This window comes from Phocoena phocoena, chromosome 5 (genome assembly GCF_963924675.1).
Source record: "Phocoena phocoena chromosome 5, mPhoPho1.1, whole genome shotgun sequence".
Classification (NCBI taxonomy): domain Eukaryota; kingdom Metazoa; phylum Chordata; class Mammalia; order Artiodactyla; family Phocoenidae; genus Phocoena; species Phocoena phocoena.
Window position 1 is genome coordinate 101,807,799 of NC_089223.1, and position 24,563 is coordinate 101,832,361.

At 43.8% G+C, this 24,563-nt stretch overlaps 1 protein-coding gene across 1 annotated transcript in view; it reads right to left on the reverse strand.

Moving 5' to 3' along the window:
* Positions 1-24,563, reverse strand: part of OTOP1 (otopetrin 1) — a 42,247-nt gene that overhangs the window by 13,867 nt on the left and 3,817 nt on the right. Inside the window, exons 2-5 of the mRNA XM_065878189.1 lie at positions 15,726-15,862; positions 10,947-11,005; positions 4,628-4,758; positions 746-1,671 (exon numbers count right to left, since the gene is read on the reverse strand). Coding sequence (XP_065734261.1) covers positions 746-1,671; positions 4,628-4,758; positions 10,947-11,005; positions 15,726-15,862 — 1,253 coding nt within the window. The remainder of the gene's footprint in view (positions 1-745; positions 1,672-4,627; positions 4,759-10,946; positions 11,006-15,725; positions 15,863-24,563) is intronic.

The following is a 24,563-nucleotide window of genomic DNA, read 5'->3' on the forward strand; positions in this document are numbered from 1 at the left end:
GGATCCTTGATGATAGGGTTCAGCTGCCAGGCCAACCCTGAATAGCCAACTTCCAGAATTCTTGTCTTTAAGACTGAAGATACTGCTGATCAAGCTATCTGTTATTTGCAGCCAAAAGCACTCCTAATTGAGTCTCTGTCTCACCTCAAGCATCCCCTACTTATTGAAGTCCCTCTTTGACTCCATGCTCCCATCCCACCTTGCAGATAGCCCTGTCCCAGCATTTGCCATATTCACTCTATTATATTTTTTCCTTGTCTCCCTCTCCCACTAATACTGTGACCTTTTTGAGGAAAGAGATTACGTCTTCTCACCTTTAATTTTTTTTTTTTTTTTTTTTTTGCGGTACGCAGGCCTCTCACTGTTGCGGCCTCTCCCATTGCGGAGCACAGGCTCCGGACGCACAGGCTCAGCGGCCATGGCTCACGGGCCCAACCACTCCGCGGCATGTGGGATCCTCCCGGACCAGGGCACGAACCCGTGTTCCCTGCATCGGCAGGCAGACTCTCAACCACTGCGCCACCAGGGAAGCCCCCTCACCTTTAATTCTTTGTTCCCACCCCAGTCCATGGCATACAGATACTCAGTCAGCAAATTTGTAGAATATAAGCCTATGTTCCAGTCTAATATTTTAACCTTACGTTTAAATTATTTTGATTAAAAGCTGCCTTTATTCCTTATTTGAAAACGGCAAGGAAAACAGATTAATCAATATATTTAAATAAAGAAATAACTTGCAGATTACCGAAATATTGCAGAGGAACAAAAAGGCTGCAATATTCCTTAAGACTCTTCTCTGGGCATTGCCCTGCAGGAAATGGGGGTGGCGGGCTGGGCCCAGGGCCCCCTCCCAGCTCTTCTCCTCTTCCTCTTTGTTATCAACTTCTCTCAGACACATATTTCCATTGGCCGCATGTGACATCTCGCTGTCCTGGGGAGCCACGTCCCCGGCTGCAGGTCTGCTCTCGAAGCAAGAAGGGAGGGATGTGGCATTGCCATTGTAGACTGTGACCACCTGCAGGGTTCTGATGTCCTTGGAGAGCTTCTCCGGCTCTCGGTGAATAGACTCAATGATGAAGAGGTTCTGGATGTACTTCTCAACAACCACCAGGATGGAGTAGGGCAGGTTGTACCAGGTGTACGGGGGGCAGGACTCGGCACAGAGGATGGCCAGGATGGAGCCCCAGGAGATGAGCCAGGAGCCGGAGGCAGTGCCCACCAACAGGTCTGCATCCAGTTTGCGGGCCGGATTTTTGGACTCGTCTAGTGATTGCTCATCTAGCCTATAAATCCGGATCCCAGCCAGCCCTGCCGCCCCCATGAGTACTAGCAAGATGATGGCATACAGGTAGAACATGATGAGTGCTGACTCGCTCCCGGTTTTGGAACGCCCGATCCAAATCAGATACACCACCACGACCCCAATGGTGGCAGCCAGTGCGGTCAGGCCCAGTACCGAGCCCAGCATGACCCCGTGAGACCTGAACTGCATCTTCTGACGCTGATGACTGTCAACTTTGCGCCCGATGTTTTTCCACAGGACGTAGAGCATCGTGGAGGCCAGTATCTGATATTCTATGTTGAAAGGGTAGAGGTAGTAGATCCCGTGGGAGATGGCAGAGCAGAGGGTCAGGGGTGTGCAGTTACATGGAGGCGTGTGGTCATCTAAAACTAGCGGGGAGACACACCACAGGGGAGGACAATTAGAACATTCAGTGGCGAAGCAGAAAACCACAAACAAATACTCTCACTGTGGATTCATGCTTGGGTTTGCCATTGAATTAAAAGCTTTATTTCATGGCTTTTGGTCGTGTTTCATATCATGGCTAAATTGACAGCCATGAATACTCCCCAAAGAGTACTAATTACACGAATTAGATCTTATCCATACATCAGAATATTGTCCAGCCATTGCAAATGGTGTTTTAGAAATTTACTCATCAGCATGTAAAGACGTTCAGAAGACACTGTTGAACAAAAGCAGCTTCCAAAGAGGCTGGAGTATGGCTCCGTTTTTATAAATTATAGATATCTTGGTGATATATATATACAGAGACAGAGAGATAGGGAGATAGACAGACATAGAAAAAAATTGGAAGGACATAAACTAAAATGTTAACAATGGTTATCTCTGGGCGGAAAAATGGCAGGTGAATTTTTTTTTTTTCAGTAAAAGAAACTTCTATTGAGATATAATTGACATACAACCTTATATAAGATTCCCTCTAGATTTTGCTTCGCTGTATTTTCTAAACTTTCTATATGAATATGATTGACCTGTGTGATTTTTAAATTACTTTTTTAAAACAACTTTGTGAGGGAAAATGCCCCTTATCAGCAAAAATTTTCCTCTTGAGAATATCCGAAGCCAGCAAGTGTGGCACGAGACAGGCCCCACCTTCTGAAAGACACTTGGCAATGGTATAAAGGACCGTTTCATAACAAGGAGGGGAAAAGCTGTAAGTAATTAATGAAATATGCAACAAAAGCCTTAAAGATGATATAAAGTCTCTGGCCTATAATTCCAAGCTATTCTAAAGGACAAGTCAAAAATATAGTCAAAGCATTAGGTAAAATTTTGTTGTGAGTTTTTGAGAAAGAAAGAGAAACACCTCAATGTGTAACAATTTAGAAAATGTTAAATGAATTTTGGTACATCCTTACAATAGAATAGTAGGCAGCCATTAAAAATTATAATTGTGTTTTAATGATACAAGAAAATAATTGTTACAATAACAATGGGAAAAAAGTAAGAACAAATTGTATATCCAGTATTTTTAAATGCATACCACAACACAGAACTCAGTTGTGAAATCAATTTAGAGGGTAGCAACCAATATATTTTTTAATGGAATTGCAATGGAATAAAACAGGATTGAATAAATGGAATCAAATACAATAGAAATTTGAGTGTCTCTGAGATAGTAAGATTATTATTTCATGTGTACACACATACAGGTATATGTTCATTTGGGTTGCAATGTAAAATCTATTTCTTATTGTATGTTGTAGAAAAAAAATGATCGAATATGTACAGTATGATCTCAACTATAAAAAAATAAATAGCACCAAGACCAAAAATGAACCAGATGTTAACAGCATTTAAGTGCACTTCTGGGTAGGTGCTACTGTGGATTTTTTCTTTACGTTTTGTCATTGTTTTAATTTATGATATGTCTTAATTTATATGATACTACTTATAAAATCAGACAAAAAAGCTTGGTAGTAGCATTAATTACCCTCACTTTTGCAGAACACTGCAATTTTCAATTCAAAAGGAGTTTCCCCAACACTTGTAACACAATACAATACAATGCAAAAGACAAGGGAAATACTCAGGAGAAAAGGTTCAGATTAACAGAACGTTAGAGCTGACAGAGTCCTTTTTTATAAATTAATCTAATCCCATCTTCACCAAGGTCTCTGGAGCCAGATTGCTGGAATTCAAATCCCAGCTCAATCGTCCATCTGCTGTGTGATCTTGGGTTAGTCACTTAACTTCTCTCTGGCTCAATGGCTTCACCCATATAATGAGGTCACTGTTGCCTACCTCAGAGTGTTGGGACAAGAGTTTAATGTGCCAGCCACTCAGAAAATGCTTAACAAAACTTTTTGTTATTGTTGTCACTGCTGTTACTGTTATTGATACCAGTGAGGAGACGGGTCCCAAAGAGAATGGCCTTCCCAAGAGCAGGCTGCTTGTTAGGGGTGGTGAAGAAATGTAGTGTGCCCCCCTAATTTTGTCATCCCCACCGCACTGGTGAGGAAACGGGTTTAAAGTTGCTCTCTGGGACTGACCGGGGTTTGTACAGAGAGGATAGATGTGCATTGCATTAAAGCTGGAAGGACTCATGGAAAGTACATGGTTCAAGACCCTTCACTTCATAAAAGAGAAAAGGGAGGCTCGGAGTGGTTGAATGTTTTCCAAAGGTCACACAGCTAGAAGGTGATGGGAACAAGACCCAAACCTGAGACATCAGTCCCCTGTACATTGCACCTTCCTCTACCCCACAATCTTCTCAACCCCAGTGCTCTAATATAGAAGCAACAGGTCACAAATGCTAAAGAATTTTGGAAGAAAATGAAGAGTCATGAGACAGGCGCTCCAATAGGAACAAGGGGGGAATAAAGATGGGCCAAAATTATAAACTAAGTAGAGTTAAATAAAACTTCAAATGAACGAAAACCAATTAACCACAACATACCATTAGACTTCTATGGATTTTTTAAAGCTATACTTTTAGTAGAAAGAACTGGTAATAGAGGTTTAATTAAAAGCACAAACAGAAACAACCACCAATCTTCCAAGGTTGTAAACAAAGACATTCATTTCCATACCAAACTGGACCATGAGAAATGGTGATCAAAATGATGAGCCCTGGATCTGACAAGTCCCTGAGTCACTGAAGAAACCTTTAATTATGCTCAGCACACCCTACTTATGGAAGCAGGATGAGAGACTTAGGAGGTTTTGAAAGATTTTCAACAACAGAGGATTGTCTGGCCGATGTTGAATTGGGTGGACCCTGCAGGTCTTTGAAACCTGTACCTCCATCTATGGACATTCTGGTCCCTGCAGGTTTCCAAGCTGTTCCAAGATGGCAGCTGGGCAACTCTTACCACTCACCTATTGTTATGTTCCCGAAGCCCAGGGTGATGAGCCGTTCCTTGTGCTCGTTAAGTTGGTGCTTTGACTCATTCAGGACGCTGTTCACCCAAAGAAGCAGGTTGGTGAACACTGAGTGGATCACCCCAAACCTGAAAAACACAAGGACTCACTTCCTGAGCAGCCCTGGGAAGCTCCTAGCCCCGTGAGGTGAGATGGAGACATTGCACACATGTACACGGGCACACACACAAGCTTCCTTCTTAGCAGTGATTGTGATTTCATCTGGCAGCTCAGGCTCTGGTCCTGAGGGTCCCCTGTCTGGCAGTTCTATGGGACCTTCCAAAACCACAACCTTGGCATCCTGCCTTAATCTTGAACCTGCCAGTACTCAACTCATTGTCTACAGGACAAAACAAAACAAATAAAAATCTGGGTCTTGGAAGCAGGGATACAGGGATGGAAATTTACTAAAAACGGGCAACCTACCCCACCATACCCCAAACCCTTTCTTCCAAAAGGGAATAGAACAATGAAGGAAAGATGAAAGGACTACTTTGGAAATCTGGAGAACTGGGTACGCCTTTACTGTTGGGTTGCCAACCCAATGATCATTATCCACGCCCTCTGTCTTACCCCTTACTTCTAAAGACACCAAAACAAACCAGAAGCTCACCATCTGGCCTCCCTTGAAGCTAAGCATGGCCACTGTGGCCAGTAGGATGTGAGATGAGGTCTACTGGGCACTACTGAAAAGCTTTTGCTTTCTTGATGGAAGAGATCAGAATGAGAAAAGCCTACTTCTTCTCCCCCTTTTTCCCAGCCTTCAATACAGACACGAAGGCTGGAGTTTTGGCAGCTATCTTGTGACCATGAAGCAACAAGCATGGGATGAAACCCTCACCCCCTGAGGGTGGCAGAGTGGAAACATAGAAAGACCCTGCTCTGTGACGACACTGTTGAGCTGCTGGAGTCTTGGATAGGTTCAGGAATTAGGCCATATTATTTACAAATAGAATATGTAGCTGCATTGGGGGTTTGAAAGTTAGGAAGCGACAAGGCTGTTCTCGTCTGACCTCAGAGTTCTGTCCTTGCCTCTGACCACACTGCCTCCTAAAGAAGAAGAAAAGAAATGACATGGAGGGTGGACTCTGGACTCTGGAGAACAGAGGAGGGATCTGGGGGAATATGGTTCCAATGGAGTCACCGTCTGTTTCAAAACCTCCAAAGATTCCCCATGGCTGCCAGTTTAAGATGTATTCACTTTGGTAGCTTCCAGGGTGCTTAACAATGGGCCTTGCATGGAGCAGGTGCAGCAAATACAGGTGATCTGAGAGAGGAATTCCTTGAAACCTGTGTGTAACTGATCACTTCTCAGTTGGAGAGCAGAGGCCCGGAGGATGTGAGCCCCCTCCCCATGTAACCAAGAGCACCCTTGTCCATAATCTCCCTACAGGAAGAATGGTACAGTTGGGTCCTCAACCCTGACCTTGCCTCTCCTCTGAGTTTTAACCCCAGATGACCCCCTGGGGTTCCCATGAGCAACTGCAAGCAAAGTCTTTCCTCATTTGAACTCCAGCTTCCTTTGGCAACTTCCCAGTGTCCAGGCACAAGTGGGGAAGGAAACAGCCGCCTGCGGGTGTCTGAGTCAGCTGTTTGTCCATCTGCTTGCCCCTCATGCTTGCCCAGTTGCTATAGATTGTGGCCAGCCTTCCCCGGGACATCTGGGAGGCATTGTATAGAGCCTTTGACAAATGCAGACAATGCTGTTTGCCTCCGGCTGGCTGGCTTTTCTTTTACTTATAATGCACACAGCTCCCCTTTCTTCTCCTCTTTCCTGGTCCAAATGGCGTTGTCTCATCCCAGGTCCACTGAACCTGAGCAGGTAATACTAATGCCGCCCACAGCTGCTGGCTGTTCTGCCACAAACGCTCCCTGCGAGCTGGCAGCCTCCTGTTGATTTGATCTGGAAATTGTTCTACCAACTAAAGGCAGGCGTTGTTTCCTCATGCCAAGCTGCCTTTCTCACACTTGGATCCGATAACCCCAGACCACAATGAAGAAGGGTTCTGTGAGCCATTTTCTAATCTCAATTTATGTTTCCAGGTCTTTTTTCAGAACTGCTGCTCCTCGAAACTTCACTCTTGAGAAAAGTAAAGGACTCAAACCAGTAAGAGGAATTCTCACACCAGGAGAAAAGTCCTTGTATGTACTAAAAGCACAGAGAGTGGAATATTGGCTCGAAAGATCAGAAAAAAGGGTAAGTCCAGGAGAGGGAAGTTTTAAAAACTCCAGGGCATGGCAAGAAATGTCAATGACTAAAGCAGGCCTGGGATAACATTAGGGAGTGCTGGGGACTGTAGCTAACTGAGCAGCCACCCCCCCATCTGGAGGGAACAACCCCAACTTGGCTCTAGCTCTTTGTTGCCATGCACATTTTGAATTATCAAACCTCCCAATTTTTCTAGAGACATCTAAATCTAAAACTAAAAGGTGGGATTTCCCTGGTGGCGCAGTGGTTAAGAATCCGCCTGCCAATGCAGGGGACATGGGTTCGAGCCCTTGTCCAGGAAGATCCCACATGCCGTGGAGCAACTAAGCCCACGCACCACAACTGCTGAACCTGCGCTTTAGAGCCCACAAGTCACAACTACTGAGTCCGCGTGCCACAACTACTGAAGCCCACGCGCCTAGAGCCCATGCTCCGCAACAATAGAAGCCACCGTGATGAGAAGCCCATGCACCACAACGAAGAGTAGACCCCACTCACCACAACTAGAGAAAGCCTGCGCACAACAACAGAGACCCAATGCAACGAAAAAACAAATTAAAAAAAAAAACTGAAAGGTGGTAACTCAAAAATGGTTAACACTTTGCCCTATTTAAAAAAAAAAAACAACAGGCTAAATCAAGTTATAAGCATATCTAGTTCAAACCACTCACTATCCAGTTTAGGAAAGAGGCCCAGAGACAGGGAGAGACTTGTCTCCAATTGCTCAACAAGCAAGGCCAAGGCAGGACTAGGCCCCAGTCCTCTAGGATTCCCTCAGATGAAAACTCCTGGTGGGAAATGTCTGCGTACATGGCTAGAACAGCATTTTCCCCCAAAAGATAATGCAAGACACTGATGTGAGCCACATATGTAATTTTTAATTTCTTAGTAGCCACATTTAAAGAATAGTAAAAAGGAACAGGTGAAAATAATTTTAATGATATTTTATTAATCCCAATATATCTAATATACTGTGATGTCAACTAATCATAGAGAAAGATTTCACCCAGCAAACCCTGCTGGCCACTGCAGCCACTGCAATTCCATGGAAATAGCAGTAGATTTAAAGTCAGCATTCAGATCCCACCCAGCTATGCACAGGCGAGCTGCCTGACCTTGGACATTTACTTCATTTCTCAGTTTCCTCATCTCAAAGTGGGATCATGATCATACCTACTGTCCCTGACAGGGCTACTGTGAGAGGTTCTCATAAGTAACACATGTAAAAGAAAATGCTTTATGAATGGGAAAGCCCATTTCATTCAGCCAGGAGTTCCCAGTAGGTCAAACTACCCAATATACATTTGTCGAAAACATCTCACCCTTTATCCCCACAATCCTACTTCTAGGAATTTAACTCAAGAAAATAACCAGAGGATAAACAACAAGGTCCTACTGTATAGCACAGGGAACTATGTTCAATATCCTGCAATAAATTGTAATGGAAAAGGAATATACACAACTGAATCACTTTCCTAGACATCAGAAATTAACACAACATTGTAAATCAACTATACTGCAATAAAATAATTTAAAAAAAGAAAAGAATCAGAGATGTTCAAAAATATTTTTAGCCAAAGATGTTCATCACAGTACTATTTATAATAACAACAAAAACTTTCAGAAAAATTCGATGTCCAACAAGATGTGTTATGGACTGTATTGTGGCCCCTCAAAATGTATATGTTGAAGCCCTAACCCCCAATGTGACTGTACTTGGAGATGGGGTATAAGGAGGTAATTAAGGTTAAATGAGGTCATAAGGGTGGGGCCCTGATCCAATAGGACTTGTGTCCTTATAAGAAGAGGAAGAGACACCAGAGAGGTCTCTCTCTCCCTGCCCAGAGAAAAGGCCATGTGAGGACATGGCAAGAAGGCAGCACCTGAAAGTCAGGAAGAGAGCCTCACCAGGACCACAGTTGTAAAAAGGAAAAAAGAAAAAAATATATATATCTATTCACTGAAAAAAGACTGGAAGAAAACAGACCAAAGTGTGAATAGTAGTGACCTCTGGGTAGCGGCTGTCTTAGCTGTGGTTGCTATAACAAAACAACAGATATTTATTTCTCACAGTTCTAGAGGCTCAAAGCCCAAGAGCAAGGTGCCAGCAGAGTTGGTCTCTGGTGATGCCTCTCTTCTTGGCTTGCAGATGGCTGCCTGTCACTGTGTCTTCACGTGGCCTTTCCTCTGGGTGCTCTCGGTGCAGGAGTCGAGGAAGGGGGAGATCTGGTGTCTCTTCCTCTAAGAACACTAATCCCATCATGGAGAATTAGTGGGACCTAATGACCCTCATGACCTAACTACTTCCCAAAGGCACCACCTAATACCATCACGTTGGGGGTTAGGGCTTCAACATATGCATTTGGGGGGGACACAAACATTCAGTCCATAACAGTGGCATTATGATGATTTTTAATTACACTGTACCCTTACAAGTTTTATCAGGAAAAAAAAAAGTGACATTTTTTAAAGAATGTCTATGGAATAGATGAAGTGAAACCCATGCCCCAGAACAAAATCAGCAAGTGTTGTCCTCAAGCTGCGAGTGGAGCCCAGGCTCACTGATGGAAGGAGGACCAGGTGACCTGGTCCAGCACACAAAATGGGAGAAACTGGATGGGAATCCCCAGCTGGCCACTTGCACTCTGGAGACCCAGCTAAGTCCCCTAACCTGCCACATCCATTTAATGCAGAGAAGAATAGTTACCATAGTTACCCTGGCGGAGCCTGGATTAAATGTGAGGATGGATGTGGAAGTCTTTGTCCTGCCCTAAGGCACAATTAAAGCTGCCTTTGCTGGGTCATCGGGGCCTGGACTTCATTTGTCCCTGACTTATCCATTGGACCGCATTTGTCCATTCTCCTCCCCTGGAGGCAGAGCAGTGGCGCCTTCTGCCAGGAGGCGTGGCTTCTCGTGTTAAGATGGGAGTTAAAGATCACTGCCAAGGCCACTGCTTGGGGCTGCACAGGGGAGAGCACAGGCTGCACATTCCTGGAATGATGCTCAGATGCTTGGATAGCTCGGCCCATTACCTCTGCATATCACCACCAGTGCCTGGCAGCAGGCTCTGCGCACAGTAGGAGCTCAATAGTTGCCTCACTCCTTGTCGAAGCTGATCCTTTTTGCGTAATGAGGTTGATGAAAGTTATTTCTAATTCAATAGTCTGTTAAAATAGTTCCAACCAGTGGTCTTATATAAGTCACTCTCTTAAATAGCAGATTTCATTTCAAGAGGTACTGGGGGACTTTTCTGTTCCTCACTGACAGTTTATATGATGAGGGATCTTTCTAGAAACCAAATAGTCATCCCTTGATTCCCCTGTATGTGTGCACAGAGGCTTTCTTACATGATAATCATACCATGCGTTTAGGTAATTCACCCTCTTATCCTGTAAATTCTCTCCCTTGATCTTCACAATCATCTCGAGGGAGAGGTGATCAGAGATAATAATAGAGCCAACACTTACTGAGTCCTTGTTCTATGCCAGGAACAAGCTTTACATCAATTATTTCATCCAGTCCCCAGAGGTTGGCTATGCTATTATCTCCATTTTACAGATGAGAAAAACTGAAGCTCATAAAGGGGAAGTTTCTAAGACAGCAGAAGTGAAATCCAACCCACAACACCCTACTTCCAGAGCTGTCCCAGAGAGGCCAAAGCAGAGGGTCCCCTTCCCAGGCCACAAATGAAGGCTTTGCTTGTCAGAATGGAGAGGAGATTCGGTCTCATTTAAAACCCAAGCAAGCTAGTTAGCAGAGTCCAGACTGTTGCTTTTTCGCCACGGCTGACACCGTATCATAACTCAGAAGACACAGCGTCCGCCAGCGACCAGGAAACCGAGGGCTTGCAGTGTGCTCAGAGCCGTTTCGGGAGGTGAAATCCGTTACAAACAAACAAGAAGATGTGATCGTTCATTGTAAAGCGCTTTGTAAAATTCACATTTACAGAATAATAAAGTCAGTTCAAACCCCCCCAAAAAAACCCCAATCAAGACGGCAGTGATGAGTTTTGTTTGTTTCAAATGAACATTAAATTCAACACGTAAGCAATTACCCATGATTTTTACCTTTCCAGTGTTTTGAAAGATTGGATGATATCCTTTGCGTGCCCCCAAAGAAAGTACACCTAAATGGAAATAAAGGAAGAAAAAAAAGATACATCAATGGGAAAGCCATCATTGTATTTGCACCCTTGAGAAGCTATAAAACCTAAGGGAAAGGTGTGAAAAATTTTGGAAAAGTCAGTGCAGTGACCTCCCCCGCCCCAAAATGGCAAGTCACTAGCCTAATCTCAGGTGGCAGTGCCATTCCCGGGGGTGTTGGGGGGAACAGTGCTGCAGGGGCACTGCCGTGAGAACCAGATGGAGGCCTCCAGGTTTAGGAGGAAATAGTGACGAGCCTGCCATGGGGCGGGGCTTGGGGAGTGGCAGCCTGCCTACCATAACCCCTGTTCATGTGTTTATGTCATCCTTATCAGGCTTCATTCGAGAAATATTCACTGAACTGTTACTACGTCAGTGGCCAGAAACCAGATTCTGAGTGCTTTAAATGAGGAACAGAATTAATTCAAGCTGGTCTTTTATTTCACTCTGTTATATACGCTGCCCAGGCCCCTGGCCACGCAGTCACTAGTAGCAACTCAGGATGGGGGCTGTATCGGACCCGTGTGCAAATCCTGGCTCTCTCGGCCTTGGGCAGGTTTATTTTCCCATCTATGAAATGGGTATGATAGTGGAACCTACCTTGGAGGGTGTTGTGAGCAGTGAAATAGGACAATCCATGTCAACTACTTAGAACAGTGCCTGGAGCAGATACCTTTACAGTAAAATCTCTCTGCTCTCAACTCACTCATGTGTGGACATTGAATGAGCACCTCCTCTGTCCCAGGCACTTTCTGAGCTCTAAAAGCATTTGGGGCCTTATTTAGACACAAACACATGTTGAGCACCTACTACGTGCCGAACACAGTTGGGCACTTTATAAATTTGTCTCATTTAGCCTTCATTTTCAATTAAGTGTCATAAAAAAGAAAATCAAACAACACACAAGAAATTGCACTTACACATACTCTCTCTTCCACATCATTTCACCTAAGATTTACTATCCTGCTCTGGAAAACACTTTCAGGCATGATTCTCGAAACATCTAACAATTTAAAAAACAGATAGTAGTGACTCCTGGTAAAGAGGACATTCAACCCAACAACAGGGAAACACTGAAGTAAATTAGCTTTTATCTATGAATTCTAAGTTAGAGGACCACTTAACTGATTCTTGATAAAGACTACATAGCAACACAAAAATGATTTTTTAAGTGAGACACTCAAAACAGTAAATTCTGCACCTTACATGTAGAACTTTGCCAAGAATGTACACTTGAGTACAAAGAATGGAGGGAACACATAAAAACAGCCACAAATATTTCAGTTAATGGGCTTACAGACACATTTTTAGTCTCTTTTTCAATTTTTTCAGTAATGTTATACTATATTTTTTAAATAAATATTTTTTAAATTACCATACAACCCAGCAATCCCACTTCTGGGTACAAATCCAAAAGAACTGAAAGCAGGGTCTCAAAAAGATATTTGTACACCCATATCCACAGCAGCATTATTCACAATGGTCAAGAGATGGAAGTAACCCAAGTGTCCACACAACACGTGGTCCATCCACACAACGGAATAGTATTCAGCCTTAACAAGGAAGAAAATTCTGACACGTTACGACATGGATGAACCTTGAAGACATTATGCTAAGTGAAGTAAGCCAATCACAGAAGGACAGATCCTGTAGGATTCCACTTGTCTGATTCAAAGAGACAGAAAATAGTCAAATTCATAGAGATGGAAAGTTGAATGGCAGTTGCCAGGGGCTAGGGGTGGTGGGAATCAGGAGTTAGTGTTTAAAGAGGACAGAACTTCCTTTGCAAGATGAAAGAGTTCTGCTGATTGGTTGCACAGCAATGTGAAGATACTTAACACTGCTGAACCATACACATAAAAATGGCTAAGGTGGCAAATGTCATGGTATATGTACTCTACCACAATTTAAAAATAAATAGTATGTTTCAGAAAGTAATGTTTTGTATTCTCCCATCATCTAACGTCACAAATGCACGTAGTAAGTGTCCAATAGGTATAGAAAGATTGATTAATTGACCTACTGACCAAATGCCTTAAATGAGGAAGAAAGAGATCCCCAACCCACCAAGTAACGGTTTTTGAAAACTCACTTCTGTCCAGGTCCTTCCTCTGCCAAGAACCTTCAATGGCTCCCCACTGCCCTCAAGGTAAAGTCAAAGCTGCTAAGTGGTTGTCAGCCTTGACCAAGCGCTCACTGGAAAGTGCTCTACACACAGCACCTTAATCCTCACAACGACCCCCGTGAAGGAGGCATTTTTACAGATGAGACCCATGAGGCCTAGAGAGGTTAACACATTTGCCCGAGGTCACACTGCTGGTGTGAGCCAAAGCCAGGTAGTCTGACCAGAGTGCATGCTTATAAGCCCTACACTAAACCATGGCTCCAGTCCGGGCCCGTCACCCCTGCTCACCTTCCCCCGCGGGCCACACATCTTCCCCCCATCTGGTGGAGAGACTTCACAGCCCCAGATGTCCTTTGTAATGGTGTCTGACACACCACACCCCTCTCTCCTTGACAACCACCCCGCACCCCAAAGCTAGTGAGAGGCCCTTCCTGGCACCCCCTCTAGGCGATTATGTCAAAGCATTGACAGTGAGGACAGAGTCTGTTTTGGTGATTGTCTCCCGCTCTGACACCTCCATGGGGCACAGACCACGGCTTTTCAACCCTGGACTCACAGTACTGAACACAGGGTTTTGCCCCATGTGGAGGAAGGCAGGGAGGGAGAGAGAGAGAGAGCAGAGTGGAAGGAGGGAGGAAGGGGTGGGAGGAAGGGGGGAAGGGGGGAGGGAGGGAGGAAGGAAGTTCTTTCTGGTCCCCTAAGGCTTTCCATGTTGTCACCGGCATCACTATAAGACTGTCATCATGGGATTGGACGCCCCTGGAATAAATAACCAGTTAACTCTTGTATTCCTTTACCGGCATTTCCAGAACAAAGTACCACAGACTGGATGGCTTCAAACAACCAAAATTAATTTTCCCATAGTTCTAGAAGCCGTAAGTCCGAGATCAAGGTATTGGCAGGTTGGTTCCTCCTGAGGCCCCTCTCCTTGCCCTGCAGATGGCCACCTCCCTTCAGCGTCCTCACACTGTGTGTCTGTGTCCTTCCCTCCTCTTCTCATAAAGATGCCAGTCCTATTGGACTAGGGCCCACCCTCATGACCTTATTTAGTCTTAATTACTGCCATCAAGACCCTATCTGCACACAGTCACATTGTGAGGTCCTGGAGGTTAGGACTTCAACATCTGAATGCAGGGGACACAGTTCAGCCCTTAACAACCCTCAAAACGCAAGGCGACCCGTTCAAACAAGTCTCCCTGGAAGCTGCCACCCTGTTCCACCGATGTTGCCACCCTGTTCCTCCCGCAGAGGCAAACTGCTACCAGGCTCGTCTCTCACAGAGTTTCACTTGTGAGAGTGTGTTTGATCTCAAGAAACACCGTAAGGTCACCAAGAGCTGACTGGCAGTCACCTGGGTGCAGAGTGGAGACCACTTTCTGATAAAAGACTGAGATTAAAAATGGCATCCTTGGCATTCGGAGGTGAGAAATTGGTCCTGAAGGATGTTCCTAAATCGGGAATGCAGAAATATTTTGAGCAATGACAGTATGCCTGGACCAAGTTCATGGTCTTTCTGGGTGACTTCTGTGGAGAAGAACCACGGACAATGTAATATATATATATATATATATATATATATATATATATATATATAAGATTGTGTGTGTATATATATATATAAAGAATGTATTCAATATGTCTGTAAAAGAATGTGTATATATATATATATATACAAAGAATATATATATGTATAACTGAATCACTTTGCGGTACAGCAGAAATTAACACAACGTTGTAAATCAACCATACTTCAATTAAAAAAAAAGAATCATGGCATCTTGGCTGTGACTTAGGGCAAGTCATTTGTCCCCTCTCCTTCCTTAGTGTGACAATCTGACAGTTGTTCTCGTGGAGTTGTTGAAAGCACTACACGAAGTGAAAATGAAAAGTACTTTGCAAAAGTCCTATAGACGTACTACTTATTACTTTTACTGTTATCTCAACTCTGATTGCCATTTCCAGGGATTTCTGCCAAGGATGGAAGCTACACTGGAGATCCATCTAAGGTTTTTTTCAAACATGAGATTTTTCTGATTCTAAGCTATAGGTTCAAATTATATATCAAATCCTTATTTCTTACCCACACCAAGTTGACCAAGGCTGAGAATGAACCCCTCATTCATTTCTAAAGAATTTAATCCACAAGTAAGCAAAGAACAAATGAACAAAGAAAAGGTCTCAGTGACTCAGAGGAGGGACTGTAATGGCACAAAGTTTCTTTTGGTGGTGATGAAAATGCTCTAAAGTGGACTGTGGTAATGGTAGCACAACCCTATGAATATACTAAACCACTGAAATGTACACTTTAAATCAGTGAATTGTATAGTATGTGAATTATATCTCAATAAAACTGTTAAATAAAACTCCCCAGAGCCTTTTCTGGTGGACTCTGACTTGGCAGAGTTTCCCGATTCTTCATCAGTGTAAGTTCCGCCACTCAAGATTCCCACAAAAATGGCCAAGAGGACACCGTCCCACTCTACAGTGCAGGCAGCTGAAGGACCGTTTTATATACCCTGGGATACACTTAACAGGAATCCAGGCAACAAGGAACAAGCAACAAGCGTCGTGTGGTTTACCTGCAACAGAGTATGTACCGCATGGGTAACAGGGAAAACTCCTTCTGTGGCTGATAAACATTCAGAAAATCCAACGAAGTACCCAATTTTCAGGCATCCCAGGATGATAGTAATGACTGCAAACAACGTGATACTACCTAAATTGGGGGAGGGGGATGGGTAGAAATACACACATATAAGTGTTAATATGCACTAATATCATTTCAAAATAAATTATATTAAACCTTCACATAAATGGTCAAATGATTTTTGACAAGAGTGCCAAGACAATTCGATGGGGAAAGTACATTTGTTTCAACAACCAGTGCTAGGAAACTGGGTATCCACATGCAGAAGAATGAAGCTGGATGCTTACCTCACAGTATATCAAAAATTACCTCAAAATGAATCAAAGACTTAAATGTAAGACCTAAATCTATAAAAATCTTAGATGAAAACATAGGGGGAAATCTTTATAATGTTGGATTTGGCAGTGACTTATTGGATATGACACCAAAAGCACAAGCCACAAAAGTAAGAAATAGGTAACTTGGGCTACATCAAAATGAAAAAGAAATTATGCACCAGAGGACACTATCAACCCACAGAATGGAGAAAATGTTCACAAATCGTATATCTGATAAGGTGTGAGGGTCCAGACTCTATACAGAACTACAATTTAACCATTAATAAAAAAAATAAACAAAGGATTTGAATAGACATTTCTCCAAAGAACATATGTAAATGGATAATTAATACATGAAAAGATGCTCAACATCACTAATCATTAGGGAAATGAAAATGAAAATCACTAGGAAATACCACCTCAGGGACTTCCCCGGTGAGAAGACTCCATGCTTCCACTTCAGGGGGTGTGGTTCGATCCCTGGTCAGGGAACTAAGATCCCACATGCTGTGTGCCATGGCCAAAAAAAAAAGAAAAGAAATACCACTTCACGTGCATTAGCATGGCTACTACCCAAAAAAGAGAAAGAAAAGGGGTGGGGGGAGGGGGGAAGGAGGGGGGAGGGGAGCGAGGGGAGGTGGGAAAGGAAGGAAGGAAGGGAGGGAGAGAGGGAGGGAGGGAGAGAAGGCGTGTGGAGAGAAGTAAAATAATAACAAATGCTGGCAAAGATGTGGAGAAATTGGAACGCTTATACACTGTTGATGGAATGTAAAATGGTGTAGCCACTATGGAAAACAGTATGGCAGTTTCTCAAAATTTTAAAAACAGTAACTCCACATCGTCCAGCAACATACCCAAGAGGATCAAAAGCAGGTACAAAAGCATATACACCCATGTTCATGGCAGCATTATTCACAATAGCCTAAAGGTGAAAGCAACCCAAGTGTCCATCAATGGATGAACAGATAAAGCTTGGCAGGGACTTCCCTGGTGGTGCAGTGGTTGAGAATCCGCCTGCCAATGCAGGGGACAAGGTTCAAGCCCTGGTCAGGGAAGATCCCACATGCCGCGGAGCAACAAAGTTCGTGAGCCACAACTACTGAACCCTTGTGCCACGACTACTGAAGCCCGCACACCTAGAGCCCATGCTCTGCAACAACAGAAGCCACCGCAATGAGAAGCCCACGCACTGCAACAAAGGGTAGCCCCTGCTCGCCGCAACTAGAGAAAGCCCACGCGCAGCAACGAAGACCCAATGCAGCCAAAAATAAATAAGTAAATATTTAATAAATAAATAAATTTATTTTTTAATTGCCCTGTTTTTTTTTAAAAAAAAGTGTGGAATATCTGTGCAATGGAATATGATTCCGTTTTAAAAAGGAAAGGCATTCCGACCCCTGCTACATCGTGGATGAACCTTGAGGACATTATGCCGAGTGAAACAAGCCAGTCACAGAAGGACAGATGCTGCATGACTGTGCTCCTAGGAGATGCCTTAGAATAGTTCAGTTCATAGGGGAAAAAGCAACATGGTGGCTACCAGGGGCTGGGAAATGGGGGGTTATTTAATGATACAGACTTTTCGTTTTACAAGATGAAAGCGTGTTGGACATTACAATTGTAATGAATTCACAATATGAACGTACTTAACACCACTGAACTGTACACTTAAATGATTAAGTTGGTAAATTGTACGTTATGTCTATTTTATCACAATTTTAAAAGTTTTAAATATATATAAAGCAAATTCTACTATCGGCCTCACAAGCTGAAAGTAGGAGACAATATTACGTCTCGTTTATCACTGGACCGACCTCATGCATATTCCAGGGTCTGATAAGGGACGTACATTCAACACAGTTTGGCCAAAACAACACAAGTCCTCTAGAAGTTTTCCCCCCAAAATGATCCATCTAAGAGTGTCACTGTTCTGCTCAAAAATCTCAGTTCTCTGATCCTAAATTCCTGCTCTAAATAATAAAAGTAAGGGGTATAAGGTATACAGGAACTTTCTGTACTATCTTTGCAATTCGTCTGTAGAATAGAAAGTTTATTTTTTCAAAATGATAGGGAGGGGTCTAGAGCAGTGGCATGAAAAGGGCTGTGCTAGTGAAGTGAAGAAAGGCAAGTTCTCTGATGGTACATCCAGCATAGTTGACAACAAATTAAACAAACAAGAAATATGCATATGAATAAGACTGGGAAGGAATATGCAAAATACATTAAAAAGAAACTCGTAACCAAATGAAAAAAAATAGCAAGAAAACCATAATGATGGTGGGGACTTGATCGATGTTACAGTCCCTAATCACCCTTCTGGGCCAACATTAACCACCATTCATACATTCTCTCCCACGAACAGAGGAAACTGGATCGTGTTTGACATGAATTATGGCACGAGAAGAGAGAAGGGCATGAGCCATAACAGGGAGCTATAATATTACAGCTCTGGCCTAAGAAGCCTCCAGTGAAGAGTAATACAATCGCCTGGCTCCTTTCCATTGCTCAAAGCATTATAGAAACAACTCTAAGTCACATTTTCTTAAATCCTGGAAATGCCCCAGTGAAATCAGAAACTTTGTAAGAGTGGAGAATCAATCCCAGGGCTTTGAAATGGTTTGATAAATGCATGGTTCGTTTTGATTACAAAGAGAAATAGCAAGATGAGGTGAGGCAGCCTGGTTGGGTGGCAAGGGCACAGGCTGTAACTCTGGGAACCTGGCTGTGCCACCAATGGAACATGGGAGTTCAGACAGGTCATTTCCATGCTCCCGGCCTCGGTTTTCCCATCTATAAAATGAGATTGGTCCACAGCAGTGGCTCACAAACTGCAACAGAATCACCTGGAAGGCTTGTTACAACACAGAGTGTGCTGGGCCGCACCCCCAGAGTTTCTGATTCAATAGATCTGGGGTGGGGCCCCCAAATTTGCATCTCTAACAAGTTCACAGGTGGGGTGATGCTGGTGATCTGGGACCCCACCTTGAGAACCACTGATCTTTGCCACTGACATTTCAAGAGCTGTAACAAACACATCACGTGCCTTCTCACGCTCTTAAAGCCCTTCCTTCCTTCATCCATCCTTCCATCCATTTATTTGTACAACAAATATTTTAGGGACTCATACTATGCATGAGGCATTTTGCCAGAGGCTCAAAGGTAAACAAGTAAGATTGCTGGAGAAACAAAAATACACACATATAGTATTGCATAAATTATGGAGTACACAAAATATAGAGTGATGAGCTGGCCCCAGACTTCTCTTCTGCATCGTGGGAAACCAGAAGCCAGTGGAAGAGTAGCTAGAGTCCACTGCAAGGAAAGGACTGCATCTCAAGAACCCTATTCCCAGCCAAGATGGCACCCACTTGTCAGGGCAAAAGACAGAAAGATATATGAAGGTATGCCAAATATAATTGTTTGACAATTATTTGTTGTTCAACTATGATCCAGGTACTTGGGATATTAAAATGTCAGTAAAATAAAGTACCTGTCCTTGATGAGTTTAACATTGAGTGGGGAAGCAGAAAAATAAACAAATAAATAATAAACATAGAAGAAATGTCAGGAAGTGCTAAGTGCATGAAGGAAAGTAAAGCAGGGAAGAGGACTGAGGTTGACGGTGGTGGTCAGAAAAGGATTCTCTGAGAAGGTGACAGTTGAACAGACAAAAAGGGACAGTTGAACAGACAAAAAAAGGACAGGGAGAAAAATATCATCCACATAACTCACCTGAAAAAGGGCTTTAACCAAACAACCAGTGAATTAGGAGAGAGTCCTCTCAATGAGAGAAGACGAAGAGGAGAGGCAACGATAGTGAGCAACAAACTTTGCAACAGAATGAAGAGGTAGATGGACATATAATGGAAGGAAGGAGAGAAGGAAGGGAGGGAGGGTGTAAATGAATGTATGATGGATGGATGAAAAGATGGAAGGATGATGGACGGATGGATGATGGATGGATGGATGGATGATGGATGGATGGATGGATGGATGATGGATGGATGAATGAGTGAATGGGTGAATAGTCCAGTAGATAAACAGATTAATAGAAAAGAAAGCAAGATAAGAGAGGTTAAATCCGAATGGGTGAAGATAAACTGTCTGGAAATGTGTCATTTACATGCTATATAAAGACTTGTGATACAGAATAAAATTGGGGATGACTGAGTAGGGAGCAGGGATGAAAAACCTTTCAAAGTTCTCATAGTAAAAAGATGGGTACTAGGGGAAAAGAGGGAAACAAATGTATACTCTAAAGGTCTTGTCTCACTGGAATAGAGAGTGGGTGGGAGGATCTTGGAGTGGGAAGCAATGTGTCTTGCTGGGGGAAATGTTGCATATTTTGTTTTCAGGTAAGAATGGAGTAATATGTATCTTGTTATGAGAATGAGAAAAGGGAATCTAGCCATTAATGGAATAGAAAAACACAATAAAATGTTCAAAGTGCTCCAAAAAGCAAACGTGGAAAAGGCACATGAGGCAACAAAATGTAAAATAAATCATTATAATCAACATAAAGAAAAATAGAAATAATAAAGTCTGGGATATAAATCATTACAATTAGAATGATCTAAGTGTCGCACTAATTAAGGGATGGGAATATTGAATTAAAAACAAAACCTAGCTATATGTTCTTTTTACGAAACACACTTTTAACTAAGTGATAATAGTGGAAAATAGAGGGGTGGGCAAAGAGGAAGTAGCAATGCAAACGAATAGAAAGAAGGAACAGCAATATTAATATCAGACCACTTGGGATTTAGGGTTCAATGTAATAAATAGGATAAAGAATCCTTCCACCCTTATCACTACACATGAAAAAAACCCATAATGTATGAGGAAGACATAATAATCAAATAGCCCATATAAAATCATTTTTGTTTTGTATATTTAACTGCTACTTTAAAAAAAAAGAGTGGAAGATTTCAGAACTAGACAGATCTAGTAGACATAAGATATGACACAGAAGAATTGAATCACACAATTGATAAACTTGGTTTTATAATACCACCTTGCATATTGATAAAAATCAATTATGCTCTAAAAACACAGTACACAGAGTATAGCAGTAGGTACTGACTGTCTGGCTTCAAATCCTTTTTCTACCACTTATTATAGTTGATGACCTTGAGCAATTACTTAATTTCTCTGTGCCTCAGTTTCCTCATCTGTAAAATGTGGATAATAAGATTGACTATCTCCTAGGGATGTAGAGGAGATTAAATGATTCATAACATGAAAAGCACCTAGAACAGTGCCCCACAAATAGAAAATTCTATAAACGGGATGTTATCATCATCGTCATCACTCAACCACAAAGAAACACTTAATGAATTAGAACCAATTAGAAAGTTCCCCAGCCACATTCCTTGAGAATAATCCTAAAATGTCTAGTGTTGGCAGAGGGGAGACTCCTCCTCTGTGTTAGGCTCCCAGATCCCTTCTAGGAGTCTAGAATCTTGAACCGTAAGCTCTTAGAGGTGGAAGGTTCCACAAAGTTAGTTCACATGTCCCATCTCATGCAAGGATGCTTCCCAGTGCATCATGACCAGCGGCCATCTGGTCTCCACCTGGACATGCCCAGGGCTGGGAGGCTCACCCTTCCATCTCCAGCTGGTGCTTAGATTACAATGCTCTTCCCCACAGTGAACTGCAGTCAGCCTCCCAGAACTGCCATCCCCTTCCCTGGAGATTCTGCCGTGGTTCACTCATTCCTTCATCCATTCATCCATGCATTCACCCATTTGATGATTCAGCAAATATCAACTGGCCCTTGTTACATGTTAGGCACTGTGCCAGGAGCTCAGGTTATAATGGTAATTACATTCAGACAGGGTCTTTGCCTTCAAGAGCTCACCATCTGGTCAGATCAACAAACAAACTGAATGACACAATCTCCTGCTTGAGAAGTGCTAGGAAGAAAACAGGGTGTTATGAGAACATACAACCCGGAAGTCACACCTGGTCTGAAGGCATCGGGAAAGGCTTCCCTGAAGAAGTGACTCTCGTTTGCTGACCTGAAGCTGAAGGGGGTGGGCCTGCAGCATTTTCCACCCCACCATCTCCACATCCTCTCTCTCCTGGACTGGACATCCTTTCGCTCCTCCTGGGGCCGCCCTCCTGCAGGCACCCATGTGATGCTCAAGGGGGACGTGACACTCCACATGCAGCCTGACCTCCTTTCCAAACAATGCCTGACCAGCATCGGCTTTTTGGGCAGCTACATCATGAGGTTGAAATCCTGACATCAGGTTTACATTTTCTACTAGAGCAGAAATCCCATCCCAAAACCCCAAACATGCATGATAATGCATGCAGTTAGGCAAGACTCTCTCACGGTGACCCCAGGCTGGATCATGGCTCCCTTTCCTGAGGGAATTGCTCAAAACTCCCTGCATCTTGATCTGCTCCAGAATTTTGCTGGGAGTTGCCGTTATGCTCAGTTCTCTATATTCTGTGCATTCTTTATCATTTTTAAAATTCAGGGTAGCTTTCTGAGACCCTACATATTCTCCCTAAGTCCACTTAATTCCTAACTGACCTCTCAGCCTCCTGTTTTACTCCTCTGAAAACCAGGTCCCACCCTGCAGATGGAGTGATCATTCTGAAACACAAGTATGATCACATCATTCCCTTTGTCCAAAACCCTCAATGGCTCCCCACTACCCACTGCACAAAACCGAGATCTGAAGCCTGCAGATAGGGTTCCAGCTAACTCAGATCTTGCTGACATCTCTGGACTCACTTCCAGACTCCAGCAAAAGCAGAAGGTCCTCCTCTGGGACCTCTCCCTAAACCCCCAAACCCTTGCCCCAGGCTACCCTTCTGCCTATCCACCCATCCCCTGCACATCATAACACTGAATCATTTAGTGAATAATAATAATGTCTTTCTCTTACTAAATGCCACAGGTTTCTCTAAGCATTTTATATGTACAAACTCACTGATTCTCATACAACCCTATGTGATGGTTGGGGGGTATCATCCTCCCCATTTTACAGATGAGGGAACCGGGGCAGAAAAGTGAGGCTACATGGGTTGGGGTGGGGTTTGGTGGGGAGCTCTTAGCCATCGTGCTCTGCTGCCCCTCATTGTCTGCACCGTCTTTGCCCCCTCCTGCAGCCCTCCATGCAGGGCCAAACCTGAGCCTCCTGCTGTCCCCAGGGCTCAGCCAGCGCCTGGCACAGAATGGGAGCTCGGTCCAGACTGCTGAACAAAACCAGACCAAAGTTTCTGCCCCGACGTCACAAAAGTTGTCCCCATGCAGTGGGCTTGGCCACCTTCTCTGTTGTTCCCTGCAAGTTCCAAAGGTCCCTCTGCTCGATGAAGAGGACAGAAACCAAATGGAAGTTAGAGGTTTTGCCTTCTCTGTTACCTGCTAATATCACACCCTCTGTCCCGAAGCCAGGAACTTATCTCTCTTCTCTTTCTCACTCTGTCCGTATATTTCTGGTGACAGGGGCTCAACCCTCCTCCTGATGCCCTTTCAGCTTCCTGGTCTAGAAAATGAGGGTGATAACACCCACCCCAAGAACCGCTGGGAGACTGAAAACATTACGCTCAGTGAAAGAAGCCAGTCGCCAAGATGACATATTATGTGATTCCATTTATAAAAATGTCCAGACCAGGCGAGTCTAGAGACATAAAGTAGATCCATGGTTGTCTATTCCTGGGGAGGGTCTGGGGGATGATAGCTAAAGGGCATAGTGTTTCTTTTTGAGATGATAAAATGTTCTAAAAATTGACTGTGGTGATGGTTGCACATCTCTGTGAATATCCTACAAACCATCGGCTTGTGCACCTTAAATGGGTGAACTGTAGACTATGTGGACTACATCTCAGGAAAACTATTGTTTTAAAGAAAGGAGGAGAATTGCTAGGCACACTGACATGGGCTCACTATACCCAGAGCAGGGACAGAAGCCCAAGGAAATGAGGAGTATCTGGAGAGGCCGTGTCTGCAGAGGAGTGAGGTGATCAAACTGAGATGAGCGTGCATTCTGAGGAGGGAAACAAGGTGAAGCCCAGACCCATGTTCATGAACTTGCTGCATCTGCCCCGAAGTCAGCAGGGTGGGCTGGAATACCACGGTGGCCCACCCTGACCACTCCCTCCTTGGCCACACCAGACGCTGCCACAGGACTGCACACCAGGTTTTGCAATCCTGTCAGTCATCCTCCAGTGGTTTCTGTGAGTCCTGGCTGCACTCCTAGACTGTGGGCTCCCCTGGGTGCAGGGGCAGTTGCATCCTCGTGTCCTGCAGCCTTCCTCCTTCCCCTCTCCCTCCTCTTCTGCTCTCTGCCACCATCCTGCATGGCAGCCCGCCTCTCTTCACACATGCACTTGGAACCATTTCTTTTAGCAACCTTCACTTTCTCACCCATTGGACCGCCTGTTCCTAAAACCCGTCACTGTGTCCCAATCTTTATCTCTACAGCCTGTACAGCCAC